Below are 17,615 nucleotides of genomic sequence, written 5' to 3'. Positions count from 1 at the left end.
GCAAATGTTCATACATTTTCATTTTTAAATTAGAAAAATCATAGTTTCTAAAATTATAAAATCTAACACTTAATGATCCTCCATTCCCTATACTTATATTTAGGAGAATTTCTGCTCATTATAAAAAATATAGCATGTAGCACAAATATTTAGGCTCTTGTTCAACAAAAATTTATCAAAATATTTAATTTCAAAATTTGGGATTTTTGACATCATTTTCAACTTTATTGTGGAGTTGGTTAAGAAGAAAAGTATCTTGAGGTTAATTCTTTGACTTTTTCTTAATGACTTAGTCGTGTGTAGCATTCTGTAATTTATAATTTTGTCACAATTGTTTTATTGAAGACATTTTCATGTAATTTATAAAATTTCAGATGCTAAAAATTCATTATTAATATTCACATGAAGTTTTATTATTTTAGGATTATCATATAATAAACAAAAATTCATTAAAATAGAAGTACTTTTAATTTATGCGGGTAATGTTATGAGTTGGCTATGGACTGACTCTGAAACCTGCCAGTGTTTTCTAGAATATGAATTTTATAAGACCTTTTTGAAAAAAATATATATTGATCAACAATTTTAATGACATTCTACACATGAATGCCTGTCATTTAATCTATTAACATAAGAAATATTCTTTAGTGATTTATTTTATTTTTTCAAGTTTCAAACAAATGCAAACATTTCACGCTTCAGTTTATGGTCCTTAAATATTGTCTCCGACTTTAAAAATTAAATACTTTGGTCAATTTTTGTAGAATTTCATGTTAAAGGAAATAAAATTTAAAAGTTTTTAGCCTAATATACTTCTAAAAGAAACAGAGATAAAATAAAAAATCTGAAAGGTTTCAGATTTTAAATTGTGTCCAAAGGAGCATTTTTTTAACATTTTGTATGTTACCTTTATTTATTAAATATCATGTTCTTTGCACTTAAACCATAAAATTCAGTTCAAGAGCAATATCGCAGAATAATTTTAAAATGAGCATATCTTTAGAATTTCCGATATGCAGTCTCATGCACTGGAGATAAATTTTTTATTTTTCTGTACAACATTGCTATTGCTTGCTTTGAAATCCTTGAGATTGTTAATAAAAAATTCGTTGGAAGATTTACAAAATATGAAATCAATAATAAAATAAATTCCAAATTTCAAATTTGGGCTTCCAGATGCCCATATTGGCAACAGGATTACGTCATTCAAAATTGGAGGGCTCTATTTAACGTTTTTTAATCACAATGCGAGAATCTTACATACATTTATGCAGATTCTTCATTATTTAATTTCTTCAAATAAAATGCAGGGAGAGAGTATGTGGGGCAACGATTTGAAAAGTTATACAGCCTTTTAAAGTTTTCAATGCAAAATCGCAAAACAAAACAATAGTTGTTCAGGGACAAAGCTTCTTCGGACTAAAGAAAAAAAAATATTCGCCTAGGCTTTCGAGCACAAAAGAGAACTATATGAAGAATAATTCCAGTAGAACAAATATTTAAACTATAGCTTAAGAACAAATATTATATTTTTAAAGAGTTATATTTTTACTGGAACATTTTAAAGTATTTACAAAACAAGGATATAAATATTTTATAATGATACCTTCATGTCATAAATAAAAGTGTGCAATGCATTTTTTACAATTACAGCTGAAGACTGTAATCTCTGAGTTTCATCACTGACATTTTTTGTTTCATCTTTAAAGTGAAGCCCACCAGTGAAGTCGCTGGACAGTGGTAGTTCGATCCAGGGCTTAAATCCTGGCTAATGGGCTGGTTGCATGAGCATTTTCATAGTCTTCCCATGTGTAACATGTATACAAGCCAATTTGCCTTAGAAAGTCCTCCACAAAGTCATCCCTTCCCTTAAGCAGATAGCCCTTGATTGCTTTGATATAATTAAATAAACTAAAACCAAACTTAGGACAAAAATGTTTTTTCTGTACAACGTTGCTATTGCTCGCTTTGAAATCCTTGAGCTTGTTAATCAAAAATTCGTTAAAGTTTTACAGAATAGGAAATCCAAATAAAATAAATTCCAAATTTTGGCTTCCAGATGTCCATATTTTCAGGAAGATTACGTTATTCAACACTTGATGGCTCTAGGTACCATTGTTTTATCACAATGCGAGAAACATACGTACATTTATGCAGATTCTTCATTATTTAATTTCTTTAAATATAATAAAGGGTGATAATATTTGGTGGTAGCAATTCGAAAAGTGAAACAACACTTATAGTGAATCAACGCAAAATGCCAAAAAGAAATTAATAGGTCTTCTGGGCAAATTGCCCCTTTGGACTAAAAACTGAGTTGTATTTTTTGTTTCAGTATAATCCGTTTAACACGCTCTACATATTTTCTAGCTAACAGTTCTATACCCTTAAAAGTGTGATCTGAAAATCTGTTAGCAAAAGGTTCCATAACTGCTATTTTCATTTCTTGATCAGCGGTTAAAACATCATTTACAAAACTCTGATTTGAGTTTAAGAGCAGAGATATTGGAGCTAGGCATGGGCTGAAGAGTGTGGTTAGTCTCTTGAAACCTACATTTCTATATTACTTCTTTGGCAACGACAACTGTATGAGTTGGAGTATTATGACGGAGATGATGATAACCTTGACTGAACATTGTGTGCTTTTAAATTTAGAATTAATTTCAACCACTTTAACCTAATATTTAATAACTCATGATACTCAGTTTTAAACATTTTGGAAAAACTTGGAAAATATTTTATTCACTTAAGAATCACAAAAGAATTAAAATGATTAACTACACTTTCAAATTTACTCAAATTTGGCACTGCATGCATACATGAGAAATTTATAGATGATGTTTTAAATGGGAGGGCAGAAACGCTTGGATACAAGATACTACATACAAAGATTAACTCTTTCGCATCGAGAGACTACCAGATCTGTTTTAATCAAACATCGAAAACGCCCGTGTTTACGAATTTGTCATGGAATGGTTTTCCTCCCCCCCCCGTCTAGTAGCTACAGCATTAACAATAACCTACTTAAGTGAAAAGACTGCTTCTCTCTTGGGGGTTTTTCTGCGGTTTCATCCATTGTGTGCAGTTTCACCTTAGGGTTGGATTGCACCTGCGAACGTCAATAGCTTTCCATACGTCTCCTTTAGTTGCTTCAAAAGAATGATTGACATGTCTCTTAACAACTCGCGAAACCAATCAGCCATACACGGATGTGGAGGGGGAAAGCTCTAGGTAGAAAATAAACAAGGCGCTGGGGCGGTTTGCCGTTGCCTGAATGAACGGGCGTTGCGGGCGACTTCGATGCGAAAGAGTTAAGATACAATAACACGCCGAACAAATATTAATTTAGAAGTCAAACAACAAAAATCAGGGTTATATTTTCAAATTTTCACAGGGCTAATTTCGATAGTTTTACCGAACCATCATCCTCAGCTGCAAAAGTGCAAATGAACGAGATAAGATATAATGATTAGATAAGATAAGAAAGCCTGGACAGGAGATAAGCTACTGCTGCCATCTGTTGATAAAACCAGAACTAAAACGTACTTGGCAAAGGTAGGCTGAAGGCAAAGATGGATTGGAATTAGGTTCGTTAACTAGAACAGAAAGATTTTTTTGAATATGAAATGTCTCTAGAAAATCCAGTTCACCAATGGAAGATGTTTTTTGAATAATTTTGGCAGCAGAAAAATTGAACATGTGATTTTCGCACCAACAATGCTGGGCAACAGAAGACTTCTGTGTTTCCTTTATTCTAACATATGCCTTATGTTCCTTAACGCGAAATTTTAAGGCTCTCTTAGTTTGGCCAATGTAAATTGAACCACACTGGCAAGGAATCCTGTAAATACCCCAGGAATTCATATCTGGAATGGGGTCCTTGAGTATGGAACTCGGAATTTTATTGATGGAAGAATAAACGATCCGAAAGTTAAATTTCTGCAAAATACGCGCAACTTTATAGCTAATTGATGGAAAGAAGGGAATGACAACAGAATTTTTATAATCTCCTAAAACAAGAGTGTGCCTTTTGGTATGTTGAGATGAGAATTTTTTAACTCCTTGATTAATAATGTTATGTGAAAAGCCCCTGTCAATAGCTATTGCTTTTAAATAATTTAGTTCTTCATCAAGGGATAGTTTGGAGGAGCAAACTTGAAGAGCACGGAAAACATAGGAATGAAATGAAGCTAATTTTAGTTTTGTCAGATGATATGATTTGAAGTGTGGTGGGAGGCAAATCGATGAAGGTTTACGTTAAACCGTAGTACTGAAGTTGCATGTGTTACGTGTGACCAGAATGTCGAGAAACGGAAGAAAATTGCAAGTCTCAAGTTCAAAAGTGAACTGAATAGCAGGATCAATGGAATTCATTGTTTAGAGAACTTTATTTAAATCATCTTTATTACCTTCAAACACGGTAAAAGTATCATCTATTTAGTAGAACCATACCGGGAAATTTAAAGTTTCAAACAATTTTGATTTAATATGCAGAATAATGCATGTAGATACCAGTCGGGATGGGACTGAGGGGGCTTCTAATGGCTAATCTGTCAGTTTGCTTGTAATATTTATTTTGGAAAACAAAATGTGTTTGTTTCAAACACAGTTTGAGTGAGAGAAATTAGCTCATCAATTTCGATGCAAGAGAAATGAAATTCGCGAAGTCTGGTTTCTAGACATCTTAATGCACCCTCCACTGGAACATTGGTGAATAATGAATTTTTTAGTTCTGGTTTCATCAACAGATGGTGCCAGTAGCTTATCTCCTGTCCAGGCTTTCTTATCTTATCTTATCTAATCATTATATCTTATCTCGTTGATTTGTGCTTTTGCAGCTGAGGATGATGGTTCGGTAAAACCATCGGAACTAGTCCTGTGAAAATTTGAAAATATAACGCTGATTTTTTTTGTTTGACTTCTAAATTACTACATACAAGGATCTTAAAATTAAAAAAAAAATATATATATATATATTCCTCAATGTATGAACCCCTAACATCTTATCTACTCAGTCAATCGAAATGAAATTTCAGATGTTGTTGTTTGAATGTATGTGCTTGAGATTGTGATAATTTAAAACAACAGAGCTCTCATGGTTATATTTGCAGTGAAAAAATTTTTAAATTTTTGAATGACAGCAGTCACTTTTTTCCTGCGCAAATTGATTAACGTTTTGAAAAACCATAAATGGCATTTAAACTATCCACGTCTGGTGAAAATTGCTAGCATAAAACATTTGCAAAGAAGAGGATTATAAAGCACCAATGACAACACTGAATGGCATGTTGAACGTCTATCTAATATTACCTTTGTTTAATGTAATTTAGAAAAATTACGTACGGCAACAGTGAATGTTTTTTATATTTACTTTTTGAGCTTCTTTTTGTGAGAAAAGGGGGGAAAAAATGGCTTCGCGTTTCATTTCATGTGTATTTGATAATTAATGGGTATTTATCTTATGCCATTTATATTTTTTAGTATTGTTTTGAGATGCTGAAGCTAGAGTTGTCACTTATTAGATTTGTAAATAAACTAGTTGTGTTGTAACGAGATGTTTCATGTAATAATTGATTACACTCATTTCTATTACTAATTCTTCTGATGCTCAAAGGCAAAACAAGACACTGAGAGAAGGTGCATTGATGCACTTTGCGTAATTCACAGGGATACTACAAAAACTGCTGCCCATCTTTTGTATGTACTGAACACCAAAGTTCTTCAGCTTCTGTGCTGTGTTCTGTAGCTATTTCCTTATCGATTCCAGAGTGTCCAGTTGTTGCAACCTGGAGACAAGCAGCAGTGATTTTATGTAGGAATGAGGATTTCACCTTAATGGGGAACATGAAATCCCAAAAACTGTGTTCACTGGGCTTACGAAAATTGCCACAATGTGGCCTTTACATGAAAATAAAGTAATTATATGGTGCAGCAGTGCAGGCACATTCGTTTTTCATTGTAAGTGCTGGGTGTACAACAATGTTGCAGAATTCCAGACTTGCAGCAGTGAAATGGCATTTAATGACATTGTATGATTGCAGGATAGTGCTCCTCCTCACTTAGGCACATGTGTTCGACAAGTACTGCAGCAGCACTTCAGAGACACAGTCATCTCTCTTAACTTTCCAGTTTTATGGCCACTGTGATTCTCTGACCTCACTCTGATGGATTTCTGGTTCTGTGTTTATCTGAAATGCAAGGCATCAAATGCATGGGATTTGTCAGAACTGAAAGATGCCATAAAACGTGAAGGTATAGAAATGCCTCGTGCGATGTTACATTCATCATTGTCATCAACAATCTCTCTCATGTAGTGTGTTATCATGTGTGAATGTGGACACATCAAAAACTTGTAATTCCAATAAAAGTTTTCTTCCCTCTCTTCTCTTGTCCTCTCATTGCTCCTTAGCAATGCTGTTCTTTGCAAATGTTTTTGCGCCGGCAGTTTTCGTCATATGTAAATCATTCCAATGCCACTTAGGGAATTTCATTGCACTGGCAGTTTGGACAGGAAAATAATGGGCTTGCTGGTAAAAAATATTGAAACTTTTTCACTGTAACTGTAACTGTGAGAGATCTATTGTTTTAAATCATCACAATCTTGAGTGCATACATTCAAATAACAATGTCTGGAATTTCATTTAGATTGGTGGAGTGGGTAGGCACCTAGGGATTCAAATATTGGGCATATGTTTTTATGATCATCTTATATTTTACATGTATGTACACTATAATTTTGTTTCATTTATTTGAGATCTTTTACATCAAAGAAATTCTTATCTAGAATTTGTATTTTCCTTTAATTAGGATTAATTTTAAATTATTTTTAAAAATAACTGCTTTATTTTATCAGAATTTAAGAATTTTGTTTTCAGAACTTACAAAGGTATTGTTTAAAATAAAAATTTTAATATTTGTTCAAAGTTTGAATCTGTTTTCTTGTCCTAGGAGATTTTACTGCTGCCAAAGCACTTTTATACGAATATGTGGATAAAGAAGGTAAGGATCCCGAAGGAAGATTGCTAATGGCCCAAATTCATCTGCAGGAAGGAGACTTGTATGCTGCTAGTCATTGTCTTGAAGTTGCCTTAAGTTTGAATTTCGAGGTACATTTATGTAACTTGTTTGATGGTATTAAAGTACACCTTGGGGAAAAAAAAAAAAAAAAAAAAAAAAAGATGGGGGGACAGTTCTGTATTTTGTATTTTCTGTTTTACTGTACCAATTGACAAAATTTAGCTTGCGTTTTTCATGTCTTGAAAGCGCGGCTTGGGATGTATATTAGATTTATATTTAGCTTTGTTCTAATGTAGGTAATGTAACACAAAATCAAACTTTTTTCTGAAATGACATGCTGATTTTTTTTTCCATATTTCGATTCTGCGACTCAAATTATGCCAAAGTGCCAAGTTTTGTAAAATTCGCAAGAGTGATTTTTAAACAATTCGCTCTCAAAATTTTAGCTCCTCTATATTAATTGAATTTGGTATGCATTTAGTAGTATCCCTCTCTCTCTCTCTCTCTCTTTTTTTTTTTTTTTTAATTAAACTTATTGGATTCCTTCCATCACAGTTCAAAAGTTAGGTTCAATCTTCAATCCAAATAAAACTCGCACATATTTTAAAATTTACTTTTAAATTCATAATTTTTATAAATCTTTCGAAAAAAATTTTGAATTATAAAATTTTACCATTACCTTAAAGTAGATGTATTTCTAGGCAAACCTGCAAAAAATTACACTTTTTTAATTCAAAACTCATTGTGATATATTTGAATTTATGTATTGCCGCGTTTTTGAAATTTGGTATATTTGTTGTAAGCAATAATAATGTCCAATGTGCTTTATGCACTTTGTTAAAATTATTTAAAAGAATGAGCAATGCACCTTTTTTTATTCCCACTGGTGCACAATGAAAAAAGGGCAAAGGAAACTGTTGTTATAAATAAGAATTCACGAAGTGAATTATTCTTGGTGCAAACTGAAAAAAGTGCTCCAAGATAAAATTTCTCAGTAAGTTTCTCACCAAATTTGACAAAATTTAATATTCGGGAATCATTTAAATCGTAGAATCGAAATATGAGGGAGAACTAAGTATTCAGAAGAAGGCTGATTTTGTGTCAAAGCACCTATATTAGAACAATGCTATATATAAATCTAATATATATCCTAAGTCGCACTTTCTAGACATGAAAAAAACAAATTAGATTTCGCCAATCGGCTCAGTAGAACGGGATATAAAAACTGACCTTTTTTGTGCAGAGTATGTATTGTACATATGTTTGTTAATATTAATGCACAAGCATTAAAACTATCTCTGTTTTCTGCATATTTGTCCGCTGTGTGCTAAGATTGCGAATGATAGATTTAATACCTGTATTGAAGGTCTCTCTGTCCTATTTCATTTGAGTATAAAAGAGCAAAGAATTTATCTGACTTCAATGATGCTGTGGCAATGCCTTAGTAACAGTATTTCCGAAATGGTAATGGACTATCAAAATCGCAATAACAACCTTGTATTTAGCGTACAAATATTAAAATGTACGCTAAATACAAGGTTGTTATTGCTGTTTTGATTGTCACATTGGCGTGTTTCTCTTCTATTCTGATAATGGAGTGTTTACATAATTGATTAGTTAGTACCTGTCAAAGATAATCTGAAGCCAAGTGACGCATTTGAGCTGCTGGTGTAACATTAACCAGCCATAGCACTTCGTGCCAAAGTCAGCATGGCTCGTCTTGTCTGTAGCACATAGAAGATATATTGCGGCTGTTATTACCCATTAATTTCAAATGTAGTGACAGGCCGACTAAGTTGGAACTTGCAGTTCATTGAATGCTCTTAGAGACATATCTTTGCAACTGCTAGCTCATTCATACACCTATTGCTCCCAGTTATTTATTGTTCCAAGCACCTACAGCTACTTGATATTTATTGAAATTGGACTACCAATACCTGGGAAAAGTTCAGACAAATTCCATTTTTTGTTACAGCATATAGATGGTTGAATTCACATGTATAATGTTTACTTATGGGTTTCTCTCTCTTCAGTACTCTTAAGTGGCCAGTATTTTCTAGGATAGCACCTAGATCCATTGCACTAGATCCAATGTATGAATTGAAGATTTAAATACAAAAAATTAACTTTGTAGAGTTCCTCATTGGTTAATTCTAAGTTACTTTTGAAAGTGAAGAATCTTAAGAACTTGTAACCGAATAATCGCTTGAGTTCATGTGACAGGAAACAAGATGGAAGGGTAAAATAATCCTTTATTATTCAAAATAAGATTTGACAGAACTCCATCTTGGCCAACACTTTGGCATGAACTTAAGAGATTAAGAATTTAACTAAACTAATCTAAACTAAAGAGGTATAGCTGAAGCTATCAAAATTCTAACAGAGTTGGCCCCTTAATGTTAACAGACTGCGAAGCTATGAAGGGCCTAAAGTACGGCTGAGCGTAATAATAGCTTACGAGAGAGTAGCCTAAAAATGTGGACGTGTGCAGCCAGAATACCTCGTATATCTCTCTCTAAGACCGAAGAACTTCATGGTTAAATACTGCTCTTCCTCATTATGTATTCAGACGTGATTCTAAAACTATGTTCTGGCCCGAAGTGGTAAGTTGAAGTTAAGAAGTCAATTTCTAATTACTTTCACTCTAAATCTCGCAGAGTGGGATTTGGAGGGTGACAGCAGTTTTCGCTCCGTTTCGTGTCAAACAACGCAAATTTACTGTCTTGGTAGCAGAACATGTTTCCCACTTGCAATAATAACCTTGGGGAAGGGAGTGAATTGAAGGAGCAGGACGACCCCCTGTCTTGTCATCGTCCACCCAGACTGACCAAACAAGTTTGCTAAGCCAAAGAACATTCTTTGGCTAAGCGCCATTTCAAGCGAGGACAGTCGTAACAATGGATACAGCTCCTTTGCCAAAAGTAAGTTTGCTTTTAAAATATATATACAATTATTTCTTAATATAAATATCTTAATTATTATAAATTATAGTTAGTTTGCTCTTTTTTTTTTAGGTGTCTGTAAATTTGCTTTAAGAGTGTAATGCTGTAACGTAGTTTTATTTATTACGTACTGCTAACACAATGAAAGCTGTACGTATGGATGGTACTTTTTGTAAATAATTCTTAACACTATTTTTATTTTTGAACAATTTACACAAAGCTATCGAATTTAATTATTTAAATTTAGTTTTGCATGCATTCCTATTTCAAATAAGAAGAACAGCGGTGGAAAAAAAAAAAAAATGCATACTAAAGTTTTGATTTTTTTTATAACACAAGTGTGTAAATTATTTGGTAGTATTGGAAGAAATAAAAACCATATACTTTACTGAATTTCCTATTGAACGCATATCGTTTTCAGCTTCTAGTAGTTTTTAATAGATTTTTAACTTTCATTTTTTATAAATTCTGCTTATAGTTTGTGACAATAAAATTCACTTACTGTTGCAAAGTTGAATTTTTCCAAAATATAAATACTAGCACTACCTGGGTCATATCAGCATTCTAAAACTTATATTTTTGCAAATATGTTGTTATTCTCGAGAGTGTAGGTGTAACTAAGGCCTCTTGAACATTCAAAAGTCCGGGAGGCCAATAAAGCTGCTAAGACGGCTTTCCGTTTACGATTTAAAAAAAATCTTGCATTCTTTAAAAAAGACTGAAAGCTTCAGATTTTAAATTACGTCCAAAGGAGCATTTTTTTAACATTTTGTGTGTTACCTTTATTTATTAAATATCACATTCTTCGCACTTAAACCATAAAAACATTCAACAGCAATCTCGCAAAATAATTTTAAAATGAACATATCTTTAGAATTTCCAATACAGTCTCGCGAGCTGGAGATATATATATTTTTTTTTTACTCGTACAGTCTTGCCATTGCTCGCTTTGAAATCGTTTACTTGTTTACTTTGTTAATCAAAAATTCGTTGAAGTATTACAAAATATTAAATAATAAAGCAAATAATAAAACCAATTTCAAATTCAAATTAGGGCTTCCACATGCCCATATTCTATGGAAGATTACCTTATTCAAATTTTGTTGGCTCTAGGTACCGTTGTTTTATTACAATGCGAGAAACATACATACATTCATGCAGATTCTTCATTATTTAATTTCTTTAAATATAATGTTTGGTGGCAGCAATTTGAAATGAAACATATCGGGAATATGCAAAATGCAAAATATATGCAAAATGCCAAAACGAAATTAACAGTCCTTCTGGGAGAATTGCCCCTTTGGACTAAAAAAAAACCAGCTATTTAAAAAAAATAATAAGTTTTGATTTTCTGATGACAAACTGAAAACTTGTATTATTAAATATTCCAGGTAATTCATGCAGATAACTATTTAATGAGAATTCATTTTCAATCAAAGACCAAGCATAAAATTTTAGTACCTTGTCCCATTCTACATAGGTTCTATATTCCTAATACTTGTGCCACAGCAAATTGTCAAATTTATCTGCCCCTTGTCTTTTTTTAAACTGTAGCACAATAAAATACTTTTTTTTCAGGAGGCGTTACATGATAGTTCAAAATTATCAGATTTTTATAACTGCAAGAAGTTTCCAAAGATGCTGTTAATGTCCTAAAAGGTAATTTTATTTTCTACTCTGTTTTAAATTAAAAACTATACCTAGTCCGGATTTTTGAAAATTCCAGATATTCAGTTGACTTTACATGCTATATACATGTATTTATTTTATGCTAAATATGTATTTACTGACAAATATATGTATATGCCAATATATAATATGTACACCAAATGTTTATTTCTTTTAATGCAAATAAGAAAATTAAAAAAAAAAAAAACTATTTATTTCTAAAAAATGTAAGGCATGTTTTTTTCAGACTTAATTAAATAGTAAAATTTGTTTATGTCTAAACATTTTTATTTCAACTGAAACAAAACGACTTTTCAACGACAATAAAAAGTCTATAAAATGTCAAAATTATATATATAAAAACAAAATATCTGGGTTTATTTTTGAAATAAAACATTAATTCTAATACCGTAAAGTACTATTTTGTTTGTTTTCCTTATACACAAAATCATTAATAGTATTCTAAAAGTTTGATTTACTACTCTATCAGCTGATTTGTAGACAGTATGGTACAATTTCTCAGTCTTAGGTGTTTTTTAATCCATTTGTACTTTGCAAAATTCTTCTCGCAACAGTCATGAAAAAAATGTACATATGTATATCAGTATTTGGAACTGCATTCTGAAATTTTATGAACTGCAGAAGTTCAAAGTTACCATCCTTCCACCTGCCTTCGAAAACACTACCGCAAAGAATCCAGTAAATGTAAACGCTGCAAAAGCACAAAGCTGGTAGAATTCTCTTGCGGCCTCCTCGCTTTCTTTCGCTGCTGTTCAAAATTTATTTGCATATGCCATTTTTTCTCAATTTATTATTATTTTGTCTGATTTCCGTGCTATGTTTCCTAAAAGTGATTTTAAAATGTTTGCAAAGAAAATTTACAAAACTGCATACTCGAGTACTTGTCTCGGCATGAAATGAAGCATAATGGTTGAGGTACAGTCAAAGAACTATTAAATTGCGTTTAAAGAATGTTTCCTTCTAAGATAATATGTTGCCGAAAATTTTCTTAACGGAACAGTTTTTGGAACAATTTTGAGAAAATGGGGGAAGGCCAAATTGATTTCAGTAACTAATATTTACTTTATGTAAATTTTACTTACGTATGCTTAATATTATATTTCTTGCTGCTCATTCAGAGTCGTACCTAGGGTTTTCAGCGCCCAGGGACAACTGAAGATTTCGCGCCCCCTACTGCTTCCCAAGGATGGAAAACATTTAATTCTAAAATGCCGTAACATCAGTTTGGCGCCCTTTGGATCCTGCGCCCGGGGACAGATGCCCCTTGCCCCCCTCTAGCTACGCCCCTGCGCTCATTTTAATTTATATGCCCTAAATACCATGTTTAACAGGCTGTTTACTTACAAATGCTTAATATCATGCTTTTTCTCCGAACATTAATGCACATCCCCTAAATATTACCCACCAGCGGCAAAGTCGCTGAGCACTGGTAGTTCGGACCAGAGTTTGAATCGCATGAAGGAGCTGGCTGCATGGACTTTTTTGTGGTTTTCTCCATGTGTAACGTGTATACGAACCAGTTTGCCTTACAAAGACCTCCACGGAGGCATCCTTCCCATTAGGCAGATTTTTGATGGCATGTCAGCAACTAAAGGACAAATAAAGGCTTTGAAAAGCTGTCAGAATTTTATCGAAGCTGTCGAAATTATGCTTGGCAGTAGATTGGATCAAGCTCTGAATACAAAAACAGGTCAATTTGAAACCAAAATTGTAAAAGAAACATTTCAGTATGTTTCAGTCATAAAAACAATTGAAATGGTTTTGTCTAATAGCCATGTAAGAAATTGTATAGAAACTGAAACAATTTCTAATGATAGACATTTAAAAAACAGTTTTCATCTTTTTATGTCCCAAGAATTTTGAAATATGTGGAAACAAAACGCCCTGATCTTCTGGTACCAAGTATTGCTGATTTCAGTGGTAAAAATCTTTAAAAATTCAACGAGGATTATAAATGATAGAATTTAATTAGGATTATAAATGATAGATTTTAATTAGGATTATAAATGATAGAATACTTTAAAACTTTTCTTTGTTTACTTCTTAATTACCTAGAGTAAAGTAATTTTGCATCTATTACTCACATTGGTCTTTATTCTTAAATGGCTTATAGTTTTTTCCTTCTGGCTCTTAAAGATAAGCGGTAAATGCATGTGCCTCTAGTGCCAAAGGCCTTTTTAATGATATTTTTGTAATCATTATGTGATAAACGTGTGTATTTATATATATATAGATGACCTAAAAGCATTAGTTTTGCTCACAGAACTTTTGCTCAGCTAAAATTATTGGAAAGAAAGAGGGAAAAAGGTTTTATTAATTATTAATGAGTAAATATTTGGCATAAGTCTATGCATAAAAAATAATTTCATAAGCTTAGCTATAAAATTCTTTTCATAGGATAATATTTTTAGTTTGCAGTGTATGTATATGTAAATAAGCTATTGATACTATATGTAAGTGAGCTGAGCTGCATATACTTTGAAATTTGCTACATATTCTATCTTGAAAGGTTCATGTGTGATATTTATATCGTTTCAATTAATTATTACATTTCACATGCAATTTTTATCCAGTATATGTCTTTTATATATACTTTTATTTTTATTTTTGTAGGGTAAAGGCAAAGCAAGTATTTTAGCATCAGGTTGTTATTTGAAAAAAAAAAAAAAAAAAAAAAAAAAAAAATCCAAATTCTGCACTTCTAATATTTGCTAAATGTAAGTATTGAGGAATTTTGATATGCTTTGCACTAACTTTCATTTTAAGAGGGCAGATTATATTAAAATGAGCCATTTTACAGCAGTGAATGTATTTGGCCTCATGTGGCTAAAATTCATCTTCTCAGGCTGCTTTCGACTATTGTACCCACAGATGATGCATGGTCATTTAGCTAATTTCTGTAGAATTGGAATTGCATTGATTTGAATGTCACCTACATACTAGCAAATATTTCGAGAGAATAAGATGGTTTGTAATATGTGTGATGCCTTTATATGATCTAAATCTAAAGCATGACACTAATCATATATATGCATGTATATACAGTGAACATAGATTTTTTTTTTTTTTAACGTGTAAGGTGATGGAAAAATTGCTTCAAGGTGAAATTCAAAAGCTACACTTCCAGCCAGACTATAGCGATCATGAAATCAAGAACAAACATCTTTACAATAACAATAGTTTATTATGAACAACAATAGTTTATTATGAAGGGATGATACTTGTTTTCATAAGGAAAAGACAGACTAATTCTCCATATAGTTTGTTCTTTTTACATTTTTATGTACATTATTTATTACATTTTTCATTAAGAAGCAACGCACAGATAGACTATCCTATTTTATATTTGCATCAATATAATATTTACATATTCCTATATGTATTTATACTGCATTTTTACAGAAACTAAAAGCAAAAGACCTCTATGTGAATAAAATTACTAGGAATTACTTATTTTTGAAAGAAGAAAAACTTTTCTGGCGATATTTTTTAATTGGAAAGATAAACTTTCTAGTATGGCTCATTGGTATTTGACTTGTCCTAATAGATAGGTAATGGATGTATTCTTAATAAAGAAATTTATTTTCAGGGAATAGAAGACATGGAATCTCTTGGACCAGCTCAGAATAAACAGCCCATTATAGTGTGTATTACAAGTTCATTCTATATTAAAGCAGTAAATCACTTAAAAGCATGCCCAAATCATGCCATGAAGGCATTTGACATTCTATTTAAAACTAATTTTGTATTTAGCGTTCAATATGCACATACATCAACAAATTTTTATAATTTTGTGGCAAGCCTTTTGTATAATGTCAGCACTCCTAGAGCTTGTGTGGACTCTTTAAATACATGTTCGAGTCTGAATTTATTGCATTTTGTACATGCATTACATTTCATATTTTTAATGTCATTTTAGTGTCATATTTTCCATTTTTATATATGTATATATATATGTACATATATTTCCTAATATATATGTACATATATTTCCTAATAAAGAGTTTTTCATGCAATGCTTGTTTTCACTTATATTTAAAATACTTTGTTCATTGAAATTATTATAATTCTGCAGTTATGGTGATGATTCCTATTCGGATTTAATCAATAAATGAAATACATAATAATTTTCAGCAGAATTATGAAAAATGAATTTTTAGCTTACACATGTGAGCTATAATCCATATTATTTCACTTTAAAATTTATTTTTCCCAAATGAGACTTGGAATTAGCATATATAAAAATAAGTTATAGTCTAAAAGTATATGTAAGCATTTATTCACCTGTAATGATTAATGTATAGGAATTTGTATGCATATAACTTCTCAAAAATAGAAAGCGTAACAAGCTAACTGAAGATTTTAGACTTTATTCGTAATTTGGGGTAATAATTAATTTTAAGCTCTTCATAATTATGTAATAAGAAATAGAAACATTTCTTTTGCAATATTTTGTGCAATATATGAAGCTAAAAACAATAGCATGAGAGTATTTTATGGTTACTTATTTTCTGAATCTCATACATTAAAAATAAAGCTGAATAGTTTTCATGTAAGGGAAATTAAATTCGCATTTGTTTCTTACTTCAATGTATATTAAAATTTATTATTCGATTTTTTATGCATATTATGCTCAAGTAGACAAACTACTAGTAACATCAATTCACAAATTGTATTAATATAGTCACTTATAAGTAGCATTTTAAGAAGTTAAATCTATCAGATTATGATACAGGTTTACTGACACATACATATATGATCAGCTGTTCTAACACATTCAAAATTTCATTATAAAATTTGTCAAGAACTATTTTTAATAAATTACTTTTCCAACTAGAATGATTATTTAATGGAAAATTTAGCTTACAATTTACATGATTACGTGCCCAAATCTTGTGAATAAGCATAATTTGCTTTTTTAAATTAAAATATGTATACAAAATTTAGAATGTATATCACTATATATATATATATATATATATATATATGATTCATCTAAAATGATTTTTTTTTAATTTCTTTTATGAAACTAATCATTTTTTGATTTCTCAAATCAAATTTTGAAAATATCTGAAATATTTATTCAAAGTTTTAAGTACCTGAAAAATCTTATTTTTTATTCAAAAGTTTTTATTCAAAAGTTAAGTTTTTCATTGCGAATATCTTGCTATTCCAGTTTTTATATATAAGTTGCATTGACGTTCTTATTTTTATTGCTTACTACACATAAAGGTAAAATCCATGTTTCTGTAAAATAAAATATATTCTGTGAGTTCAAAGTAATTTCACATCAGAAGTACTGTGAGGAAGTGATAGTGTTAAGTATTTCAGAATGTTAACTACACCGAATTTCCAATATTTTAATATGGATGTAATTTTTTTATATGTATATTTCGTTAGATTTGGAAAGAAAAACTATATGTCTAAACAATGAAGATATGATTGTCTTTAAACTGTGTTTTTTTATTTCAGTGATGGTCTACTTTGATTCATAATCCAGTTTTTATATATAAGTTGCATTGACGTTCTTATTTTTATTGCTTACATAAAGGCAAAAGCCATGTTTCTGTAAAATAAAATATATTCTGTGAGAAAGTGATAGTGTTAAGTATTTCAGAATGTTAACTACACCGAATTTCCAATATTTTAATATGGGTGTAATTTTTTTATATGTATATTTCGTTAGATCTGGAAAGAAATCTCATCGCCAATAAATGTTTAAGTACGTACATAGGTAGCAAATCTAAAACAGATGTATATATCAGATAATTAAAATCACAATAGCATGTTAAAAAGTAGTGTAAAATATTTTTTTCAAGAGATAATATTAACCAGATATCTAAAACAATACATCAGCTATAAAGTTTACATAGCAAATACCAATTTTCAGTTTGCCTATAAAATAATTATATAAAAATCGCACCATCAAGGAGTGAGCAGACTATTATTATAACTCCTTGTAATGTG

The 17,615-nt window shown here is 31.1% G+C and overlaps 1 protein-coding gene across 4 annotated transcripts in view; it reads left to right on the top strand.

Annotated features, from left to right (window-relative positions):
- Positions 1-17,615, top strand: part of LOC118181851 (tetratricopeptide repeat protein 21B-like) — a 226,943-nt gene that overhangs the window by 102,816 nt on the left and 106,512 nt on the right. For all 4 annotated transcript variants that reach the window (XR_015039192.1, XM_085809770.1, XM_085809769.1 and 1 more), the window contains exon 15: positions 6,949-7,106. Coding sequence is in view for 3 of the 4 variants with exons in the window: in XM_085809770.1 (XP_085665896.1) it covers positions 6,949-7,106 (158 nt within the window). In the remaining variant the exon portion in view is untranslated. The remainder of the gene's footprint in view (positions 1-6,948; positions 7,107-17,615) is intronic.

This window comes from Stegodyphus dumicola, chromosome X2, assembly GCF_044657685.1.
Source record: "Stegodyphus dumicola isolate Sdum_Otavi_A_Nest chromosome X2, ASM4465768v1".
NCBI classification, from domain to species: domain Eukaryota; kingdom Metazoa; phylum Arthropoda; class Arachnida; order Araneae; family Eresidae; genus Stegodyphus; species Stegodyphus dumicola.
The sequence above is the reverse complement of the archived record's forward strand: the minus strand, read 5'-3'. Positions and strand labels throughout refer to the sequence as shown.